At 48.0% G+C, this 23,679-nt stretch overlaps 1 protein-coding gene across 2 annotated transcripts in view; it reads left to right on the top strand.

The window, feature by feature from the left end:
• Window positions 1-23,679, top strand: part of LDLRAD3 (low density lipoprotein receptor class A domain containing 3) — a 72,569-nt gene that overhangs the window by 11,559 nt on the left and 37,331 nt on the right. The window contains exon 2 of one of the 2 annotated variants that reach the window (XM_029582857.1): window positions 22,509-22,655. The exons of the other annotated variant lie outside the window; for it this stretch is intronic. Coding sequence (XP_029438717.1) covers window positions 22,509-22,655 — 147 coding nt within the window. The remainder of the gene's footprint in view (window positions 1-22,508; window positions 22,656-23,679) is intronic. 2 annotated transcript variants of the gene reach the window in all.

The raw sequence follows: 23,679 nt of genomic DNA, 5'->3' as shown, positions 1-23,679 counted from the left end.
TTGACCCCCGGCCTGGGATCGTCATTACAGATGGAGGTGTATGTTGGGCATGGCGGATGTACAAAGTCACGGGCAGTAGTGAACGAAGGCCCGATCCCAGCCCTTTTAAGTGATATTTTCACTTACGCTGAAGGTGAGATTTCCCGCTTGGCATGCATGCTTTGGAATGGGCCAATGAGCAGTTGTGCTGCTGGGGTGTGCAGAGTTGACCCATCAGTCAGTGACCTACAGGATGTCTGGAGCGCAGAAATGTTATTTGTCTGCAGGGCTGTCCTTGCTTTCTTTCCGTGTTCCTCTCTGCTGCCGCCTTCACTTCCCATTCCTGTGCGCCAGCGGGCCAGGAGGTACAGATGAAGAGAGCCCCTCTCTCTGCCTGGTCTACGGTCTTGGAAGAGAGGATGGATCCACCCCAGCTGATTTGCCCTGGATTTTGCATACTCTTTCCAGGTGTGTGTGTGAGAATGTGAGTGTGTGTGAGAATGTGAGTGTGTGTGTGTCTGAGAATGTGAGTGTGTGTGTGTGTGTGTCTGAGTCTGTGAGTGTGTGTATGTGTGTGTGAGAGAGAGAGTATGTGAGTGTGTGTGTCTGAGTCTGTGAGCGTGTGTGTGTGTCTCCACGGATCCCTAAAGGCTAGAGGTCGGAAATGAAGAAAAGTGTGCGTGGGGGGTAACTTCACGGAGGGGCAGTTGCTCCCATAAGAAGCTTGCTGGGGCAGACTGAGTGGGCCGTTGATGGTGTTTTTCTGTCCTCATTACTGTCTTACAGGATCACTGGGAAAATTCTTCAGCTGCTCAAGTTGAAATTTCAAAGTTTAACAAACATCCTTTGAGACTTAGAGGTGGTAAAAGCGAAACGTTAAAAAGATCTCCCCTCCCCCCTCTGCCGCCGAGAGGAAGCGAGCTCCGTGTGTTCGCAGCCTGCGGGCGTGGACATCTCTGACTCCAAAGTCCGCTGAAAAAAAAATCGCTTTATAAGTCCAGACGTGAAGGAAAGAGTTCTGTCTCGTCTGTTCTGATACCTTTTGGCACGACGGATACCTGAGAGAAAGGGGGTGCCTGCTGCAAATTTTAATATCGCTCGTAACGTTAACATGAAAAAACAAGAAAGGCGCGCTAAGAATCACCCGCAAACCAGCAGCACCCACTTCATTTTAAAGTGGTTAGAAGCAGAACGAAAGCCGAGAGACATCTTGTGGGGTTGTTTTTTCTTATTCCCAAAGAGAAGAAATAATAATGTAACAACAGTGTTATGTAATTCGTGTCCCCTTTTTTTTTTTTTGCCTGGGGGTTTGGTCTGCTTCTTTGGGTTTCCAGCACGGTCAGAACCGTTTTCTGCGGTGCTGTGGCACCACGAGTGTTCACTCAGAATTACCAGCTTTTACTTCCTGTTCTTAAAGTCGTCCTCCCAACGCAGCCCGGTGCCATCTCAAGACCCCAGCGCCCTCCAGGACCAGCTGGCACGGGTCCCCAAGTTCGGCCACTGGATGCTGCCGTCGGCATAAGAAACTATGAAGACCACCTCCGCTGGCCGAGCCGGGGAGCCGTTGCCGGGTTTGGCATTCTGACCCGGTTCTTCCATGTGTCACTGAGCCACCAGGCTGGCCCAGCGATGCGTAATTATGGGAGCGGGGATGAGGCGGTTGCTTTACGCCTTGAGCTTATCAGATCGATTTCTGTCCCGTTTCTGACAGAGATCCACTTGACCTTGTCCACGAGGATATAGCGTCCCAATTAGGATGGAGTTTTGGGCCGTTACCTCTGGTCCCTTTTTAACTAGCGACGGCGGCCAGTCTGAAGCAGCGTTTGCCACACTTATCATAAGGCTGAAAGGATATAAATGCTGTTCAGAAAGCAATTAAATGATATAAACAGAATGGATAAGAGAAGACAGCTTTACCCTCCACAGAACTGCCAGTCTGAGTACAGATTTATTCACATCTGCTAATAGAAACCCGAAACCCACATCTATTAAAAATATTTAATGCGCTCGTGTACTGTCTAATATAATAAAACAGTTTCCAAAGAAAGGCTTTCAGCATGGCGCTTTTTATAACGTCTTTCCTGTTGATATTTAATTGCTGCTACTTTCCGTTAAACATGTGGCTTCCATTTCACCGAATTGTATTGTTATATTCCTGCTTTAACAGATGGACAGTTGTCGTGGACAAGGACCCAAATATATTGAAAGCAATGGAGATGTTTCCTCTGGGTATGAAGGATGGCGAGGTTGGGTTAAAACACGCGTGGGAATGGATTACATGCTAGACTTTATATGTGCATTTGCCGAAAGTGGATGCATCTCAATTGGGCAAGACTGGGTGGGCCATTTTGGTCTTTATCTGCCATCATTTACTACGTTACTATGCCTCCACCAGATGCCATGGATAGAAAATGAAAGCATGGAAAAATACTCATCCGCCTCAACATACTTTCTCTGCATTTTGTCATTAGGTTAGTTTTCAGCCTCTGATGGGCCTGTTGGGATTTCATGGTGCAGAAGGTCCTAAGAGACACATCAGGTGTCATGACACACTCCTTGGCCTCAGGACACACCTAGCCAGCCTGGTTTTCAGGATATCCATAATGAACATTTGGCCCCTGGCAGACCACTGGCAGGATATTCCGGGTTCTGCATTAAGAATCTTCTGTAGGGGAAGGTTCGGAGAGAAGTCAGGGAGATGTGGCAGGTTCTTGTTCCTTAGGAAGATTGGGGGGGGGGTGTCTGGGCTATGATAGTGCTTCCCATGCGGCATGAACAGGAGGTTGCTGGAGTTTGAGAGGCAGTTAGAGGGACTGCAGGAGCTGGAGGGATTCTTGTCTAAGGATTCCTATAAGTGGAGCTACAGGAGGCTGACCAGTTCCTTGTTGGCTTGCCGGTGAGCCTGGGTCTGGAGAACTGCAGCTCAGCCTATTAATGGAGGAGTGGTTCCTCCCAGGACTGTACTGAGAGCAAGCCAGAAAGAGGAGGTCTCTGAGAGTTCAGGGGTTTTTGTCTTGTGTTAATGGAGGAGTGGTTCTGTGAGCAAGCCAGAAAGAGGAGGTCTCTGAGAGTTGAGGGGTTTTTGTCTTGTGTTAATGGAGGAGTGGTTCTGTGAGCAAGCCAGAAAGAGGAGGTCTCTGAGAGTTCAGGGGTTTTTGTCTTGTCTGGGGAAGCCTGCAGCTGAGACCCAAGAGAACCGTGCGTGGAGCTTTGTCTTCAGAGGCTCTGGTGGGGAATCTGGGATTCTGCTGTGTTTTGCTCCCAGAGAGCTTAGTCCAAAACCCTTGGGTTTGGGATAGGGAACCGAAGTGAAAAAGATTCCTGAGTACTTAAACTGTTTTTGGGGAGCTGTGAGTGAGCTTTTCTTTATTCTTGGACTGTATCTTGGTTTTCCTTCTGCCTCTCGATTGGGATTATTTTTGGTCTTTACGATAAATTTTCCTTTTGCAGTGGAACTTCGATTCCGTCATGGACCCGGAATTCATCCTGGAGTGGAGTACGAGTCTCCTCTTGGGCTGCCCAGCTTTTCCTAGTACCCAGTTGTGTGAATTCTGGTTTATGCATAGAGATGCTCAGTCTGTGTCGCCTATTAAAAAAAATAAAGATGCGGTGGAATTAATTATTTAAATTAAAACTTTACTCTACTGACACTTGCCGCGCTACTAATGTGGCCCATAGGGTGAGAAAGGTTGAGGATCATTGGAGACATATCTTTTGGGGCCAGATAGGTTGAACTGCTGTGTTCAATGTACCTTTGTCCTCCATATGCAGGCGGCACTGTGTTCCCCCCTCCCCTTTGCTTTTAATATTCAATTGATATTTTCCACATGCTCGCCTGTCCTTCCTTGTAAAAGGAGCTCTACGTAATCAGAAAAAGTTGTCTTGACTGGTGCTGGACAGTCCTGCTGGATGGAGGGAGGGTGACATAATGGACAAAGCAAGGTTCGGGCCTCCTGGAAGCACTCCAGTTGCCCAGCTATTAAAAGCCAAATTATTAATGTGGACTTCCTGGAGGAAGAAGCAGCAGTCAGCCATTGTACTCATTTATCTTATGATAATGATCACAGTAAGGGGTTGCATCAGCCCAATCCTGTGAGCAATAGCACCAGTACTGATAAAGTTGAGCTAAACTTTCCATTAGCTTGAGTCTAATACACCCGCACTGTTGTTCCATGGCAGTGACTGGATTTCTAGGAGTTGCCCCACACCGAACCTTTCATACAGACAAAGCAGCACAGGAGCGGTGGCTGTGGTCTCTCGTCCCCTGAGGGTTCTGTTCGGAAAGGAAAATGCAGGAATGCATTAACCTATTGTCCTCGGCACCTGGGGATGTATCTTATTCCGGAGAAAATGGAACTGGCCTGCAATTAGCTGCGCCTGTCTCGGATATCAACCAGAGCCGATAACGCTGCATTCAGCCTTGGATGCAGCACACAAGGCAGTAGTGTTTGCAGAGGGAAACGCGAATCCTTTGCAACAGCCCAGAGGGAGTCACGGGATCTTGTAAGCCTTCTGGTCTTCTTCTGCTTGGAATTGGATGGAAGCTACATTTGCATCTCTCATCACCATTCAAATTTAACGAGGTTTTCCTGGACCCTTTCCATTGAGGGAATAAGACTGTAGCATACTTTGCTGAACTCATGTGCTAGATAAATGATTTCCAAGCGTGTTTTGAGGAGGGGACTTGAAGCTAAAGTAAAACCTTGTACAGACTGTACCAGAGGATGTGGTTAGTGCAGTTAGTGTAGCTGGGTTCAAAAAAGGTTTGGATAAGTTCTTGGAGGAGAAGTCCATTAACTGCTCATGGTCTGAAATCACAAACAAAGTTGCAGACTTTACTTGCCCGCTAATCACCAAAACTATTCAGTCCAACAAGGATACAAAAAAACCTTGGTATACTCCAAAGCTCAAATCTGTAAAGCGTGAACTTAGGCATAGAGAAAAGTCTTGGCGCAAGAATCCTTCAACCTCAAACCTCATGGCCTTTAAATCCTTAATGCACCAATACAGGTTCTCCATCCTTCAGACAAAAAAGGACTTCTACTCGCAGAAAATTCACAACTTTATATTTGATCCAAAATCCCTCTTCTCTTTAGTGACTTCTCTCACCAAACAACCCGCCTTCACTTTCCCAGACGATAACGCAGCAAGTAAAGCATCTGATCTTGCCACTTATTTTAAGAATAAAATTCCTAACCTCCTGGACCCTATCAAGAAAATGAAAGTCAACTCCCCACCTCATCTACTCCCCTCCCCTCCACAAATCACAGCAAGCCTTGAGATCTTTGAACCTGTCTCCACTTTGGAAATTGAAAACGTTCTAAAAAGACTTAAACCTGCATCACACCCACTAGATGCTATTCCAGCCAACCTCCTTATTTCAATTGCCAAAGACATCTCACACCCTATATCACAGATCATCAATTCCTCTTTATTACAAGGCCTCGTCCCCACTCCACTCAAACTCGCCATCCTTAAACCAGTACTAAAAAAAGCAAATCTTTCCCCAGACAATCCAGCCAACTTCCGCCCTATAGCCAATCTCCCAATTATCTCCAAAATCATGGAAAAACTAGTTAACAAACAACTCGCCGAATACTTAGAAAACAACAACATCCTCTCTTCTTCTCAATTTGGTTTCCGAAAATCTAGAAGCACCGAATCCCTCCTTTCATCACTTTCAGATAAAATTCTCTTGAACCTAGAAAAAAAACAATCATCCCTCCTCATTCTACTCGACTTATCAGCAGCTTTTGACACAGTGAACCATGATATCCTTTTAGATCGTCTAACAGAGATTGGCATAAAAAACACCGCACTTAAATGGTTCTCATCTTTCCTCCAGAATAGATTTTATAAAGTCAAGATAAACAGCAAAGTATCACCTCCTTTCAGATCCACTATGGGAGGTCCCGCAAGGTTCTTCTCTATCCCCAACACTATTCAACATTTATCTTCTCCCTCTATGTCATCTCCTCTCCAAATTTAACCTTATTCACTATGTTTATGCAGATGACGTCCAAATCCTTATCCCGATTAAAGATTCATTACAAAACACCTTACAATTCTGGAATTCCTGTCTTCTATCCATCAATAACCTCCTAACAAATCTTGATTTGATTCTCAATTCCAACAAGTCAGAGTTCCTGCTCATCACCCCAAATGGTAACTACACTGCTCCCTACTCACACAACTTATCTCCACCAGCCTTTTCCACTCAGATCAGAAACCTTGGGGTCACCATGGATAACCAGCTGAACTACAAAAGCTTCATTAACAACACCATAAAAGATTGCTTCTTTAAACTTCAAGTATTAAAGAGGCTAAGACCACTCTTATACTTCCAAGACTTCAGATATGTATTACAAGCAATCATTTTCTCGAAGATAGACTATTGTAATTCTTTGCTGCTTGGTTTACCCGCAAACTCTCTAAAACCTCTGCAAATGTTACAAAATGCCACTGCGAGGATCCTGACTAAATCTAATAAAAGGGACCACATTACTCCCATTTTAAAGAACCTTCACTGGCTCCCTATCAAACACAGAATCCTCTATAAATCCCTATCAATAATCCACAAAGCCATCTATAACTCCACCCCAATGGACCTCACCATCCCTTTACAGCTTCACTCCACCTCTCGTCCGACTAGACAAGCTCAGAAAGGCACGCTAAGAGCCCATCCTCTCAAGACTTCACTTAGCAAAAGAGCTATTTCCACTGCCGGTCCTAATCTCTGGAATTCACTCCCACCAGACCTTAGAATTGAACAATCGACTCCCACCTTTAAAAAAAGACTAAAGACCTGGTTGTTCAACCAAGCATTCTCTTAATTTCAAACTTAATACCTAAGCTTTGATCTCCAGGAAGGTCCACTACTTTGTATATAATTACCCTTAAGTTGTTATTTTTATTTTCTCCAAGTTCTATTTATCCTGTTCATTGTAAGACATTATTCTAAATACTGTCAATCTATTGTTGTAATGTAAACCGAAGTGATTAGTAACTTTGTTACCAGAACTTCGGTATATAAAACTGTTAAATAAATAAATAAATAAACAAACTGCTATTAAGCAAGTTTACTTAGGGAATAGCCACTGCTATTAATTGCATCTGTAGCATGGGCTCTTCTTAGTGTTTGGGTAATTGCCAGGTTCTTGTGGCTTGGATTGGCCTCTGTTGGAAACAGGATGCTGGGCTTGATGGGCCCTTGGTCTGACCCAGCATGGCATGTTCTTATGTTCTTATGTGTGCTGGTGATGGAGGCGGACCCAGTTCCTTCTTGGCTTGCCAGTGAGCCTGGTAATGTGTATTATGGACATTGCCTCACAGGCCTCGCCTGCCTGGTGGTTAGAGTGAGACGATGAGGAACCTGGACTTTCTGTCTCCATCCTGAGAATGAGGGTCACGTGCTGCTAAGACCTGTCGTGTTTGCCTGGGACTGTATGGGAACTCAGTGTCGCCAGCTGCTCAGAAGAGCAGCACATCCAGCTCAACGTGGGTTTCCAGCCTTGACTTCAGAATCTCAGTCTGCTGGGTTGTTGTTTCTGAGTTTGTCCAAGGGGAGCTTCCAGGGCAATGTGTGATTCCTCCTCCCTTGGCCATTGCAGGGCTGTGGAAAGATATTACAACCCAGACTTCTGTCCCGTTGCGTAGGCTGCTAGCAGAGCGGTCACTGGACGGAACGGTGTCCTGGGTAAGGGCAGATTTTGGCACCCCCTCCCCCTCCGCTTTCCTCCCAGACTGACTCTAAAGGGTAATGTACCCCCATCCTTCTCTGGCTTTTTTTCCCCCCAAAGCTTGCAGTGGCTTTGGCTGCCAGTCTGCAATCTCGCTGTAAAGTGAGGCATGAATGGTGTCATTTACACTCTCTGGTCACAAAGATTCTTCTGTGCCCAAACCTTGCTGCAGGGAGAATACTAAGCAGCTGAATAAACAGCAGCGTTTCATTTTGCCAAGGACAGAAAGAGTCCACCTCAGGTAGCACAGGTGCCCAGGAATCCCTCCACACAGCCGCTTACTCGGGGCGTCTAGGTCTGGATGGTACAGGGCGACAGGATTCTCTCCTTTTACAATCCCCTCTCAATTCTTTACTTTTTCTCAAGCTTCCTGGCCCTCTTGTAGAGCAGCGCTGGGGATGAGGCTGCATCTGACTTGCCGGGGCCTCCTTATTTCATATCTTGGACCTGAATATGTATACCCTGGGGGAGAGGAGAGATACGATACACACGTCTAAATACCCGCAAGGAACCAAATACTTTCCAGTGGAAAGAAAGCTGTAGAACTAGGGGACATAATATGAAGCTCCAAGGGATATCAAGAAATATTCCTTAATAAGCAATAGAAATCCACCTTTTTGCTTAGCAAAACACAAAACCTGACAAATATGTGGCCATCATAATTGACTCCAGTTGGACATTAGTCATCAGCGGATGTCGTGGGCTGTTCTCAACACAAAAACCAGAGACTCTTTTTCAGATAAGTGTGTTTTATATTTAGAAACTGGCAGAGGTCTTAAGAGACTCTTTTTATTTTAAGTGCAATTATAAAAATGCAACTAAAAGTAATGCCACACAAAAACTATGCAGATATTGACCTATGATTAAAATATTGGCAATCTTATGTGGACCCAAGACATCTGTTGATGACTAATGTCCTATTGACGCCACTTGTGGTCACATTTATAAAGTTTTGTGTTTTGCTAAGCAGTAGGGTGGATTTCTATTGTTCATTATTTCATTTTTTCACGTTAGATTTTCCTTGCTCTTAAATAGGGAGTATTTCTTTACAGAAAGGGTGGTAGATGCACCACCTACCTAGAAGAGGTAGTGAAGACAAGAATGGTAATGGATTTCAAAAGGGCCTGGGATGAACACAGAGCATCTCTTGTGGCTGAAGGAAGGAGATGAAGAAACGGGGTAGCCAGAACAGAGCGGCAGTTGTCACCCTTTATTTAAAAAAACCCAACTTGCTGGGCAGACTGGATGGATCGCGTGGGTTTTTTCCTGCCAACATTTGCCGTGTTACTATATTGCTGCATCCTTAGAATCTATAATGTCCTAATGTGAAGGAATGAAGTCCCCCTGCACCCCTGAATTTTCATGGCTTTTAGTTAGGGCCCAGTACCTGCTATGCACGGCATCCCCAGAAACCTCCTGGAAAGCTGTGCATGAGGGGAGTTATGCAGGTTATGGAATAAGTGCAGCACATGATCTCCTGAGTCACAAATGCACTTTCCAGCAGGAAGCCACATCCTGTCATTTCCAGCAGGCACAGCTGATATTAAGGACCACCCTGCTAACCTTAAACCCTGTAATTTCAGGAAGTTTTCCGTTCCTGAGCTGGCAGGTTGCTTGGACTGGGCCTGCCATGCAATTATATTTCTTGCGCTGGTACTTATAGAATTAAGCAACTCGGGCGCCAGTTTATTTAGGAAAATTGCCGTTAACTCTTCCTGGGCCAAACTGCTGTGCCATATTATGCTTTTTTTTTTTCTTTTGGTTTCCCCAGCTTGCACAGCGTTTTGGCTCCAGTCCAGCCTGTGTGGGAGCAGTTCCGGCATCAAACACCAGGACTGCTCTGAAGGATGGCGCTGCCTGCTCCTAGTGCAGGCTGTACCCCCTACATGTAAACTCTGCCCTTCTAAGTGTGCGCACTCTGCTCTGGGACAGCAGTGTGGGTGTGGGTGTCCCTTCCCACACCTCTCCACAGGGAGCGAATTCGGTCGACTTTGGAGGGAGCCTCCGTTGAAATGCATTCACCATGACCAGGGTTGCTGCACAGATGTCTGCACTTTTTGGATAGGAGGCTACACTGTACAGATCCCGCACACAGTGTCCCTGGAGGAAGCTTTCGTAGGCCCAGAAGACGGTCTTAGGGCCAAGGTGCCCACGCATCGCAGCAGAAAAGCACGGAACATGTGAAAAGTTCCAGTAAATCCTTTCTTACAACCCCGTGATTCAAAGGTTAAAAGCCTTTTAAATGCCTTTGCTTACAAGATGAAAGCTCCGGCTTTAACTCAATTGATTTTTATTCTCTTAATCTAAAGAAATGAGATGCCAATCTTTGATTGTGCGCTGAAAGTCGAGAGGTGGTTTGTATTTGGAGTCTTGACCCGGCCCTAAGGAGGCCCAGAATCTTCTTGGTGCATTCGGCTTGTTAAATAGGAACAGATGGGGGACATTTTTGAGGTGGGGGAGGGGAGACTGTGATTTTCGCTTTTACAGCTGCCTTGCTAATAACCTTTCTTCATGGATGCAATGCACAGGTTACTGTGTGGTAGGACACAGACCTGGCTGGATGTCTGGACTACGAGACAGTCCCCTCCCTAAGGTCAGGTGGCTTTTTCCAAAGAGCTCCCAAAGGAGACCTGCAATTTTGATTGCTGTTATCTGAAAGCACAAACACAAATCACTACTCATCATTTCTTTAGTGTCACCACTCCTCCGTATGGATTACACCTAAGAGGTCGTCCCTGCTCAGTGGAGCTTACAATCTAGTCAAGACAGAGAGAGGATAAATAGGAGAGACGAGGTACCTAGGATTTTAGTGCAAGGTAAAGCGTCGCATGTTTACTTTAGGAGAAGTTTGAGAGAGACACATGCTCACGTCCCAAATAATCCAATCTTTTTTTCACACTGTTTTTTTTAGTGGCTGCCAGTGCATGATTGCGAATGTTAGGGCAGGTAGCTATGCCAGCGTGCACTGCCAGCTGTACCATAGATGCCTTAGGTAGAAGCAGAGAAATCTGCCTGGCAGGCCCGGGTATTGTAGTTATTTAACACTATAATCCAGACGTAGAGGGACTAAATATGGAGAACTTATTCTGGGGGGGAGGGGGTGCATTTGGACAAGGCCTCAGGGAGGTGCAGTTGCCCTTTGCGTCAGGAAGCCTTAAGTGAGAGGAGTTTGGTTCCTTCCGGACTGGTTGGGGATGAAGCAGAATGTGGCAGCCCGGAGTGGGGTAAAAGCTATGCTCACGGTAATCGTGCCCCGCTGCGTCTGCTGGAGGGGGTTTCCTTGTGTGCGTTGGGGCTCGGCGAGGCACCCACTGAGAAATGGTACCATGCGGATCCCGAGCTCGTGGGCCGCTGTGCCAGAAATGTCAGCGGAGCCAGAGAAGTGCAAGCGGAGCCCGCGGCGAGGAGTTTAGCAGCAGCTTCCGAAAAGAACGGGGGCGGGCACCTTCCGAAAATCAATTTATAACCTCTAGTGCCAAATGTGGTCATTTTAGCACCAGGTGCGGGCAGAACCAAAAGAAAGTATTTTGTCATGTCTGCAGCCTGGCGACAGGGTCCTCCTGTCCCAGATACTGAAAGCCTGAATATGTAGCTTAAAGCTATTTTATTTTCTTGAAAGCAGATGCCCGTGTTGGTTCGGGCGTTTATTCGTTTGTTGTGCTCGACATTCTCAAGTTGAAGACGCATCTCCTCCTCTGACCAACATTTTTGCTATCTTTAAAACATTTTTAAACGATCTGAATCTCTATCAGATTTCAGTATTTTTTCCCTCCCCCACCACAGTGGAGATTAAATCCTCGAAAGGAAAAAATTAAACCGTAACATCTGTTTAAAACAAAAACCCCACATTTTTCCTGCCCTGTGGTGAGTGCAGTTGCCCACCTAACCCCGGTCCATCCTGACAGGCTGAGCCGGTTCCGGTTTACTGCTCCTATAGGACTCGCCAGCCCCGTCTGCCCTGGACAAATTGTGAGTACGAATCCGTAGATGCCGCAGGAAGCAGAGGCGCCGTTCTGCGGGCCACCCGGGGCCCTGGCGCTGTCAGACTGCGGCCCGAGACCCTTGGAGCTCTTCATCTGCTGAAGGCGACTGTAATACAATCCCGCAGTACAATTCTAATCAGCCTAACGAAGATTAAATCATGTGTGATGCCTCGTTTCCTTCTCCGCTACAGACATTTGCACACGATTTGGACAACGATCGTTATGTGGACGTCTGTGTAATAAGTAGATCATTAATCACTGCAGATGCCATCTGGTTTTTTTTTCTCTTCTCTTTAATGTACTGGGGAAGAAATGGAGTCATCTGGTGACCACAGGCACTAACCAATAGCAAGGCAGCTTTAAAAATGCTCATTGACATCACGGTGTGCTCCGAACTCCCAGAGACTGCAGCAAGCGCGAGCTGGTCAGCTGCTCTGCAGCAAAGCGTCGAGGGTGATGAGGGCACGAGGAACGTGCGAGCCCAGTGATCTTTCCCTGTAGGAAACCAGGTTAAAAGAAGAGCCTGGGCAGTATTGCAGCGCTGGAGCCAGAGGGTCCTTTAGGCCTGTACGGCTCTGCAAACAGCGCATTTCCCCAGCACTGCTGGCCTGAATCAAATCTCGGCAAGGATTGCCTCATATCGACGTGGAACTTGCTGAGTAGCCAAAATGCCTCTCTCGCACACGGCTTTCAGAGTAAACAGGAAGAAAAGCTTTAGGGGAATAAATGTGAGGGGTTAGCGTGTTTGCTGCTGCCTCCAGGCTGAGATCTCAGGATTTCCGGAGCAGTGAACAAGGAAAAGGTTCTCAGGGCCCCGCAGGCAGCCCCCAGTCCAAGCTGGATGACCCGCAGAGGCCGTGACAAAGATGCCCCTCCGTGGCCCCCAGTGAGCTCCCTGTAAAGATCCAAGTCCCAGGCCCGTTCTCTTCCGACCTGGAGGGTGGTGGCTCGGCTGCCGCGTTTCAGGCTTGTGTTTCTCCGCCTCTGTGTTCGGAGCATGTGGTGTAAAGGGGGGCCCTAAAGGGCCACCCCCGTGAAGAGACCCTGACGGCAGATGAAGGGTCCACCCCACCCCACCCCCGCCCATTTCCACTGCTTGCTGCTTGATCTCTCATTGGTAAGAATCTTCCGTCCGTTTGTCTTTGTCCCTTGTTGGTCGTAAATTCCACAAAGAAAAAAGTATTGGTTTTGTCCCCGGTGCTTCCCTTGGGAAGTTAGGCGATTTTCCAAGAGAAATTCCCCACCTGCTTGATCCTTTAAAACCCACACATGCGGGTGCACGGGTCTCCGCGTGCTTTGCGCGTCCTTTTTCCCCGTGGGCGGTGGAAGAGGGGAGAAAGCTTGGGCCCGGATTGCAATAAAAAATATTCAGTTCAGGTTGGGTGCTTTACCATCCCCCCCGTCGCACCCCTCAACCTCCCACCCCACCCTAAACACAACCCCGGAAACGCCCGTTTGTAACCCGGCTGAAGGGCTTTCCGCTGCCGTTCTCCCAGCCCTTGCTCTTACCACCGCTGAGTGCGCGCGCCAGACGGCCCCCGAACCGCCCTGCTTCCTGCCGGCCTTCTCTTCCTGGGGGATTCCCTCTCCGTCCGCAGCCCGCGGCAGCCTCCGCCGGATTCCATTCACTCTTCCCACAGACCCGAGGGCTGGTTCTGTTCATCGGACTGCAGCCGGATGAAATCTGCTCATGGTGACGATCCCCCCGCGCTAGGCTCCAGGCTCCCTTACGTTTAGGAACACCGCTGACAATAAGTCTTCGACTGCTCTGTAGGGGGCTTTGGGCGTGCACTGCAGTTATTAAAAAAAAAAACAAAACCCAAAACGTCATGCAGCTTGCACGTCCTTTTTTCAGGGTTTGGAGGACGGTAAATGGGGGTTCTTGTGGTGCAGAGAGCCAGGAGCTAGCAGAGCAGTGATGCGCAGCATCCACCAGTCCTCCTTTTAAAGACAGTTTTCATCTCTGCTGACACAGGTGGAAATGCCTCTCCCCCCCACGGCCAGAGAGCTAGCAGTTATTTTCTCTGTGCTTTGGAGCTGGCATGCAGTGCTGGATACCCCATGAGGCTATCCGGCTGCTTCAGGCTCCTGCTACCCCCCCACCATTCAGTTCTGGTACGATCAATAGGTTAGAGGGCAGCCTGGTGCCATTCATATGGAAGAAAGCCCTGACCCGTGCTCTGTTTTAGCTTTCATGTGCATCTGCCTCTTCCTCGGCCGTGCTGATACGGGTCTTTAAGGATGATCCCAGCAGAAAGCAGAGCCTGTGTTGTTGAATGGCACCTTAGACCCTGCAGGGACGCGGTCAGCGCTGTTATGCTGAATCCCTCTCTTCAGGCAGAGGGCCGGCAGCGTAGAGTAAGGGGAGCAAAGCCGGGTGCCAGCACTCGCCAAAGCTCAGCGGCGCCTTTGCCGCTTTTCCTCTCCTAACTCGTGCGTGATGTGTTGTGAGAAGGCCCGGCCCCGGCTCTCGTGGTCAGACCTCGCCTCCCGAGAAGAGTGTGAAGGCGGCACAGGAAGCAAAGCTTGAGGGCTGTGACACTTTCCGGGCTTGCTATGGCAATGGGGAGCGGAGGAACACGAAGTGTGAGTGCGACGCGTGGAATCGGCGGGTGAACAAAGTCGAGACTCAGCCCATGCCATTTACATTCCCTCTCTTTTTCTTTCATTAGGTTTTCTTTTGTATTTTTACGTGGATTCCCCGGGTGCAAATCCTACCCCCAGAACTCACCGTGTGACTGAGTTGCTTATGCTGACGTGGAGAGAGCCAGCTCACTAGGAAAGAGGCTTCCAAGCCCCACAAGATTTATCTCCTGCACGCCCTTTGCTTGCTGTACCGGCAGCTTGATGTATGCTGACAATTTGTGAGAGTGATTGCTGGCAGCAGATAACTGAATTGGAGCTGGAGATGTTTCGAGAAGGACAGCTTTACAGCTAGAATAGAGTGTAAAAAACTCCTAATCTCACTGTGTTTCTCTGAGGGTAGTCTTCCTGTTGTCACCATTCTTCCTCGCCCTTCACCTCATCAGTCTGCTGTCGTTATCCTGTGTCCGGCTTTCGCAGCTCGGTGCCAACTCTCCCATCCATTGCAAGGTTCGGTCTCTTCACTCTTTTCTGCTCTCTGAACGTCCTTCCCATGATCTTTAAGATCATGAGAGGTCTTGAACGAGTAGATGTGAATCGGTTATTTACACTTTCGGATAATAGAAGGACAAGGGGGCACTCCATGAAGTTAGCAAGTAGCACATTTAAGACTAATTGGAGAAAATTATTTTCCACTCAACGCACAATAAAGCTCTGGAATTTGTTGCCAGAGGATGTGGTTAGTGCAGTTAGTGTAGCTGGGTTTAAAAAAGGTTTGGATAAGTTCTTGGAGGAGAAGTCCATTAACTGCAATTAATCAATTATACTTAGGGAATAGCCACTGCTATTAATTGCATCAGTAGCATGGGATCTTCTTAGTGTTTGGGTAATTGCCAGGTTTGGCCTCTGTTGGAAACAGGATGCTGGGCTTGATGGACCCTTGGTCTGACCCAGCATGGCAATTTCTTATGTTTTATTCACAGGAGGATGTGGCATACTATCCTTGGGCAGTGTCGGTCCCGCATGTGACCCCCCTGCCAATGCACAGGGCTGCCAGGCCCCATCGTTCTCGTACCAGGAGGGATGTCCCGGGGCTTGGATGATGCTGAGGACCTCATCTTTAGGATGGAGGCTGTCGGCCTTAGGAGGTTCTCCTGGGTATCCCCTGTGTCCCTGCCACCATGAGCTGCTTCTGTCCGCACTGCATGGTGAGTTTGGTGCTGCCCCCGCCCCCCCCAAGGCGATGCTGCCTCTGCTGCTGCTGCTGCTCTCTCTCTCTCCTGTGGCAGAGGTGGAGGCCCTGCTGTCCTCCTATTTGTGATCTTTTCCCTGTGTTGTCTTTTCCCTCCCACCTCCTTCCTTCATATATTGGGAGTCTTCTCCACCAAACCCCTACATCCCTTGCACTTTTTATTTGATTATCTGGATAAACTTCCCAAACACTTTGCAACCTTGCCCTACCCAGTCTGTCATCGTCCTTGGAGACGTCCAGTGGGATCCTCCTGAAAAGTTTCCAGCCTTGCTCACCCTTTCCCTTATCCGTATGCCACCTACTCCAATCACAGGTCAGCACCCTGGACCTTAATTTTCTTTCACGCCAACATTATCTCCTTTGGGGGGGGCGGGAGGGGAAGGGATCAGTAGTTTCTTCCTACACATTTGGGCTTCCAGCTCAGTCAGAACCAGGGCTGGGATCCAGCACCAGGAGCCTTCATTCACAGCCATTTTGTTTGGGGGGGGGGGTCCTCCTATTTTATATCCACCCCCACCAGAAATGGCAGTGGCGGCAGCGCTTAGCCAGCAGCAGTCATGGGTCCTAAATCCAGACACGAGGTGTCACCATTGCGTGGTGATGATGATGATGATGATGATGGTGGTGGTGATTCCCTCTCCTTCAGGTGCTGTCAGTGCTGCCTCTGGGAGGGCAGAAAACCTGAGTGATCCCTCTGCCTGGTACCGAGCCTCTGGGCCGGCCCTGCAGTGCGGTGTCTTCATCTGTCCACCCCACGTTCTTATTGGACCATCCCGCCCGACCTCCTCACCCCCCTCATCTACATCGCCACGTGCATGGTCTCTTTCAGCCCTTCCTCATCGGTCTCTGCACCGCGACTTGGCTCACGGCCGATCTTAATGCGGCTCTTCTCTTCTCACCATCGCCCCCTGCTAATTTCTTTGTGCTGTGGATCACATTTTGCAAGGTGGCCTGGGGAGGACGTTGTGTAATAAATAAGTCATTGATCCGGTCTTTCCGCCCCAGAATGCGATAAGCCTAAGCTGGGAAAACAGTATTGGGTTGGGTAGAGCTGCGGAGTTATTCATGGGTTGCAGAAAACCCTTCCTTGGGGACAGAACAGGGGCCGCGCCGCACGATTCCTTTTTGCCTTGCTCACCTCCTGACTGCACCTGTCAGGCCCGAATCCGGCGCCGTCTCCTGTGTAACTCTCCTGCTTGGATAAAGGCACTCAGAATGGGCCAGGAGCCCAGCGGGCCAGGAACAGGCTGTTTACAAACAGAGCGCGTGGGAGGTGGAGTTGGTGGGTGGGCGGCGGGGGTTCTGATTTAATTAGCAAGCCCTGCGTCTGCACGCTCACCGAGCGTTGTGCGGCAGGGTTACATCCACCGGAGGGCTGGCACCAGAGAAACGTTTGCAGCTTCAGTCACGTCCTGCCTCTTCTGCCAGTAAAGGCTTTTTTTTTCTTCTGTGGATTACATTGGCAGGTTTTTCCATCTGCGCGGTGAATGCTGTGAAAATGTGTGAAGCAGGCTGCAAAAGTTTAGAATCGTGTCAATTAAACTTTTCAGGACTTTCAAATGTGTATAAAATTATATAAATCTCTTTCTTAACACGCGAGAGTTGCCTGCAGCTGCTCCGTGCTGTACAGAGAAAACAGGGCAGCAGCGGCTCCTGCCGTCTGCTCCCTGGCCTGTCCGAAGCCCATGCATGGCTCTGGAGGGGGATCTTTCCTCTCTTCCCCAAGGTTTGACACCTGGCACTCACTGAGGGTGAATAATATGAATTTATTTTCCTGGTTCTCATGCACTCTGAGTCGAGCCACTAGGTGTCACCGTTGCACGATGACTGGTGCTCTCTCCCCGCAGGGGCTAAGATCCTCATCACCTCTGCAGCCTCCCTAGCTGGCCACCAAGAACACGGGACCAGCCTGAAAGCAGACTGTGGTAAGGGATTCTGTCTGTACGGGATACGTTGGTAATCTCGGGCCATGGCACGCTTTTCCCGTAGGTCCGTAGCATTACGTTATTACCGTGTGTTCTGACCATTAGAAGCTTCTTTTTTTTTTCGGTCATTTAAATTTTATTGAGCCACAAGTGTTTAATGCCAACGAACAAAGCGACAAAAAGAAACAATCAACTATTTTTTACTCTGGCTACAGAAAGCACACATAACAGGGTTTACCAATTTGTCATAAAATATTCCCCCAGAAAAGACATTTTCACATTTCCGTACTGAGAGAGTGAAGACTCCTCACAACTCTCTAGCATTGATCACGCCATCTTCCATGAAGCTTCCGGATGTTTTGAGACATCCACATGCTACCATTCCTCACTGCAGTCGCTTTCCCCAGATAATACATTTATTCAGAGAGTCGAACAGGAGGTGTAGGTTCTGCCGTGCTGCAGCTATTTCACACCTAGCTATTATTATAATTTTATCTCTTTCATCAAAGCTTCCCTTACAGGGATTGATTAAAAAAAAATATATATATATCCTGGAGTCTTTATAAATCTTAATTTTTGTCACCTCATAAATTGATAATTAGAAGCTTCAAGCAGTATCTGCTCTGGTAGCTTGGTTTTAAAACAAACAAGGAATATGCCGTGAATATCTGCATAGATCAACTTCTTGTTGTGCGGAAGCCAGCCGTGTTCCCAAGCTGTTCCCGCAGAAAACTCGTTAGCCAGCATATGCAAATTAAATAGCATGCAGTGACAGGCCGATGCAATACGGTGCGCTGAGCCGAGCTCGCTGCTTTGCATGCACTTAGGCGCGCGTCCAAAACCCCTCACGCGATAGGGGGATTAGCGCGTGCAAAACGCGCGTCCAAAACCCCTTACGCGATAGGGGGATTAGCGCGTGCAGACCAGCGCGCAGCTGATAGCACTCGGCACGTGTAAATTCATGTTGATGAGGCTGTCAGCTATTACCATCCTGTGCAAAAAAAAAAAAAAGTGTGCCCAACGCGCATATTTTTACCCTGAAAACTTATCGCCTGCCGCAGAGCTGGGATTAATTCCTGAAGAGCCCCTAAAGTTAACAGAAAAGCAGAAAATACTGCATTTTTGTGGTTCCTCTGACTTAATGTCGTGGTGATGTTGCTGGCGGTCAGGTTAGGCATCGGGAGGCTCAGGTGACGAGCGCCTCACCCAGGCTGACAGCCACCTCTCCTGGGACTCACCGGTTCCCCCTAGCGCCTCCTCATTTAAATATTAAATCGGGCGCCCTGGAGAGTACGTTTCTTGCAGTCACCATGGGCCCCCCCCCGAGCGAGTGCTGCATTCCTCGAAACCTCCCCATCAGGCGAGTGTGTAAGAGTTGAAAAGCAGATTGGGGTTGAGAGGGAAAGCCCCGCCCGTCCCGTCCCCCAGTCACCGAGGTCCTGAAGCAAGGCCTGCGTGAAGCAGCCAAGCTCACTCAGGCCCTCTGCGTTTTACGGTTCTGTTTCTTCAGTCGTGAGTAACAAAACAAGATGTCCTCGTTTTGCAGTTCTCATCTATGAAAATAACATGTCAGCCTAATTAACCAAATCTAAATCCCTCCTCAGCGCACGTATGCAGCCCCCCAAGAACATCCTGCACTCTGTGACTTTATCAAATTGTGAGTGCAACTCTCATGAACCAGGGTCTGTGTTTTCCCTTCCTGACTATGCTCTGTGGCCCTACTTCACCGCCTAAAAAGACAGATATTCCTGAGCTGCTCTTTGTTTGGCCCCAGGCAAGGAGTTCAAGCACAGCTGCAAGAAAGACAGATAATGAAATGCATTTCTCCCAGACTTATTAGTCCTGGGGGAATTCCATGCTACTGTAGAGCGCAGAATTTGCACAGAACTCCCCCTTGCACAGAATTGCCAAATTCTGCGCAGAAAATGGCAGAGGAGACCCCAGCATGACCCAAACGGAGCGCACGCCATTCACGGCAAAGATGAAGGCCCCGGTGAGAGTGAGTGTGTGTAGAGAGGTGTGTGTGTGAGAGAAGGAGGGGATGTGAGGGGGGGGTGGTGAGAGACCGGGGGGGAAGAGCAGGGAGGGTGCTTGAGTGTGGGTGTCAGAGAGAGGGAGCTTATACGAGGAGATTGTAAAGGAGTGTGTGTGTGTGTGTGTGTGTGTGTGAGATAGTGGGAGCTGGTGTGTATGAAAAAGGGATTGTGTATATGTGAGAGTGCTAGCTTGTGTGAAGGGATTGTGTATATGTGAGAGAGACACTGTGAAGGGGTGTGTGAGAGAGAGACATAGGTAGCCTATGAGAGGGTATATGCGTGAGAGAGAAATGGAGCTTGTATGAGGGGATGTGTGTGTGTGAGAGAGGGAGCCTGTATGAGGTGTGTGTATGTGCATTAGAGAGAGGGAGCATGTGTGTGAGAGGTAAATCCATTCTGTGTTCCATTAATCCATGTCTGTCTATATGCTCTATGATTTTGACCTTTAGAATAGTTTTCACTATTTTTACGGGACTGAAGTCAGGCTCAACAGTCTATAATTTCCTGTATCACCCCTGGAGTCCTTTTTAAATATTGGAGTTACATTGGCTACCCTCCAGTCTTCAAGTATAATGGATGATTTTAATGATAGGTTACAAATTTTAACTAAAAGATCTGAAATTTCATTTTTTAGTTCCTTCAGTAACCAAGGATGCATACCATCCGGTCCAGGTGATTTGCTATTCTTTAGTTTGTCAATCTGGCCTACTACATCTTCCAGGTTCACAATGATTTAGTTCAGTTCGTCTGACTCATCACCCTTGAAAACCATCTCCGGAACTGGTATCTCCCCAACATCCTCATTAGTAAACACAGAGGCAAAGAATTCATTTAATCTTTCTGCAATGGCCTTATCTTTCCTAAGAGCCTCTTTAACCTCTCAGTTATTTTACAGTCCAACTGACTCCCTCACAGGTTTCTTGCTTCAGATATATTTTTTAAAGTTTTTATTATGAGTTTTTGCCTCTACAGCCATTTCAAATTCTGTCTTAGCCTGCCTTATCAATGTTTTACACTTAACTAGACAATACTTATGTTTTATCCTATTTTCTTCAGATGGATCCTTCTTCCAATTTTTGAAGGATGTTTTTTTTTTTTGCTAAAATAGCCTCTTTCACCTCACCTTTTAACCATGCCAGTAATCATTTTGCCTTCCTTCCACCTTTCTTAATGCATGGAATACATCTGGACTGCGCGTCTAGGATTGTATTTTTAAACAATGTCCATGCCTGTTGTACACTTTTAACCTTTTCAGCTGCACCTTTTGTTTTTTTTTCTATTTCCTCATTTTATTTATTTATTTATTTAAGAACTTTTCTATACCGGTATTCGTGGGTACGTCATATCAAGGTTTCCCTTTTGAAAATTTATTGTTAGAGCTGTAGATTTACATATTGACCCCCTTCTAGTCATTAGTTCAAATTTGATCATGTTAAGATCATTATTGCCAAGTGGGCCCCACCACCATTACTTCTCTCAGCAAATCCTGCGTTTCACAAAGAATTAATTTAAATCGTGCATCTGGAGTGCAGAAATGTAAAAGAGCTGTATGTGATGTGGGGTGAAAGACTAATGTGCACAGACTGGGAGAGGGACCTTGGGGTGATAGTGTCTGTGATCTGAAGGTGGCAAAGCAATGTGACAAGATGATAGCTAAAGCCAGAAGAATGCTGGGCTGCATAGAGAGAGGAATATCCAGTTAGAAAATGGAGGTGATAATTCCCTTGTTCATGGCCTTGGGGAGGCCTCACCTGGAGTACTGTGTTCAAATCTGGAGTCCATACCTGAAAAGAGAGAGAGAGGATGGAGGCGGTCCAGAGAAGGTGTGGGTTCAGTATCTAAAGACTTATGAGGAGAGGCTGAAGGATCTGAATACGTATACCCTGGAAAAGAAGAGGTGCAGGGGAGATACGATACAGACCTTCAGGCACCTGGAAGGTTCTAATGATGTACGAACTTTGAACCTTTTCCATTGGAAATGAAACAGTAGAACTAGGGGACATTGAGTGAAACGCCAGGGGAGACGACTCAGATCCAACGTCAGGAAATATTTCTTCACCAAGGTGGTGGATGCCTGGAATGCCCTTCTGGAGGAGATGGTGAGGATGAAAACAGTCAAGAGGGCATGGGATAAACACTGTTAGAGGCTGGAAATGAAGAAATGGGTGGAAGGGGGTAACCTGCACGGAGCAGCAATTTCATGGGGATTACCCCCATTAACTAACTGATTAGCCTCGATGCTTTTCGTGCCACTGCAACATCACTCTCCACTTTGACGGGGGGGGGGGGAGGGGAATTGGATTCAGCCCACGCAAGGCCCCGGCTCTTACGGCTCGGGGTACGGATACACAGACATCGGGGTAAAAAAGCACAAGACTGTTTCTACGACCCAAAACAAAGCCCTTTCAAGCTTCGTTGTCTGGTTGTAAATGTTACTTCCCTTAACATAAGGCTTAGGGGTAACAGCGCAGAGCAGCAGTTACATAGGGGTCACCCCCTTGCATAGGGGTGACCCTGCATGGAGTGGTGCTTCCTTGTGCAACTCGCTGGGCAGACAGAATGGACCATTTGGTCTTGTTCTGCTGTCGTTACTATTTTACTGTGTGTAGCACTGAATAGGGGCCATTTAAGGGCTGCATAGGGGGGAAAAAATCCTTTTAGCTTTATTGGTTGTGCTGCATGGTTTGGACTTTGCTTCGCTCCACTCCCTGCAGGATAAGGGATGCTGTCAGTAAGTCTGAGCAGACACCAGGCACGACGCCTTTTATTGCAGCCTGTTGGCAACGTTTCTTTCATTCCTGAGTCCAAATGTGAAAAGAGGTATTGGAATAAGTTATGTTGGGATGGGTTTTTGGTTTTTTTCCCCTTCAGTGAATGTGTTTTGGACCCCTTGTCCAGTGGTTGCAGCTGCCGCGTGCTCCCGGGGAGGCTCGCCCAGCCCTTCCCTCTGCCCGTGCAACGCTCCCAGGGAACGCGTGGCTGAAACCACTCCATCTTCTTTCTCTTTGCAGAGAGCCAGCTCTTGCCCGGGAACAACGTCACCACCGAGTGCAACATTCCTGGAAACTTCCCCTGCGGGAACGGCCGCTGCATCCCTGGGGCCTGGCAGTGCGATGGGCTTCCGGACTGCTTTGACGAGAGCGACGAGAAGCACTGTTGTGAGTGAGATCTGGGACCCCCAGCACTAACCCGCGTACTAACGACACAGAGTTAAGGAAGGGCGTGTGGGGTCGTAATTCAGGAGAGCTGTAAAAAAAAAAAAAAAAAAGCCCACTTTTCCATCTTTTGATGGAATTTGGACGGGACGCTCTGGCTCGGGCCCCTGGAGGGGCTGTAAATAACCCACGGCGCCCCCATGTCCTCTGTCACAGTGACAGATACATGCCCTGGGCACACATGCACTAAGCTTTGTGCTGCTCTAAGCCAACCAGAATCGCCTGATGCGGTTAGTGGTATCAGTTCTGGAAATAAGAGGGGCTTAATTTCGTCTTGAGGAAATGGAAGAATGATAGCTAGATGTCTTATGCCTATAAGAGAGTCTGGAAAAGAAGGCATCTCTCTCTTTTTTTTTAATCTTTCCTGCCAGCAGTACCGAGCTCAGAGCCCTGCATGAGGTCAGGGTATGCAGAGCAGGTTTCCTGCACTTATCTTCTCGCCGTTAAACGCGGCAGACCTGCTCCAGGCTCTGAAAGAAAGATCATCTTCCGGCAAGGGTCAGGTGTACTGAACCTGCCTGATCAGATAATTAGACAATTTATAACCCCCAGTGCTAGGAAGCTTCCTTTTTTTTTTTATTTTCCTGTGAACTTTGCTGGTTATTAGAAGCTTCTCCTCCTACACTTTCCAAAAGCAGTCACAGCTTTAGCTAAATTGCTAAGACTAGAAAAAGGAAGATGAAAGCTGGGATGCTACAGAACCCGGTGTCTGTTTCTCTCTCTTTACAGAGCGGGATGGCCGTGGTAGCTCTCTCTGCACAGTAAACCGCCTCCAGCTTCCTCCATTTTCCCTTATTTTAAATGAACCCCAGCAGGTGATCTCTGAAAGGGGTCTCCCTTTGTGCATACATGTAGAGGGCTCGGTGTGCGGGGCGATGCCTTTCACTGGAGGAGCCTACGTGCTCTAGAGTACAGACACTAGAGGCCATTTTACACTAATTATTGTGCTGAATGTGAGGATGTCTTG

The sequence above is a fragment of the Rhinatrema bivittatum genome, chromosome 17, assembly GCF_901001135.1.
Source record: "Rhinatrema bivittatum chromosome 17, aRhiBiv1.1, whole genome shotgun sequence".
In the NCBI taxonomy this organism is placed as follows: Eukaryota; Metazoa; Chordata; class Amphibia; order Gymnophiona; family Rhinatrematidae; genus Rhinatrema; species Rhinatrema bivittatum.
Note: the sequence above shows the minus strand (reverse complement) of the source record. Positions and strands in the feature narration are given on the sequence as shown.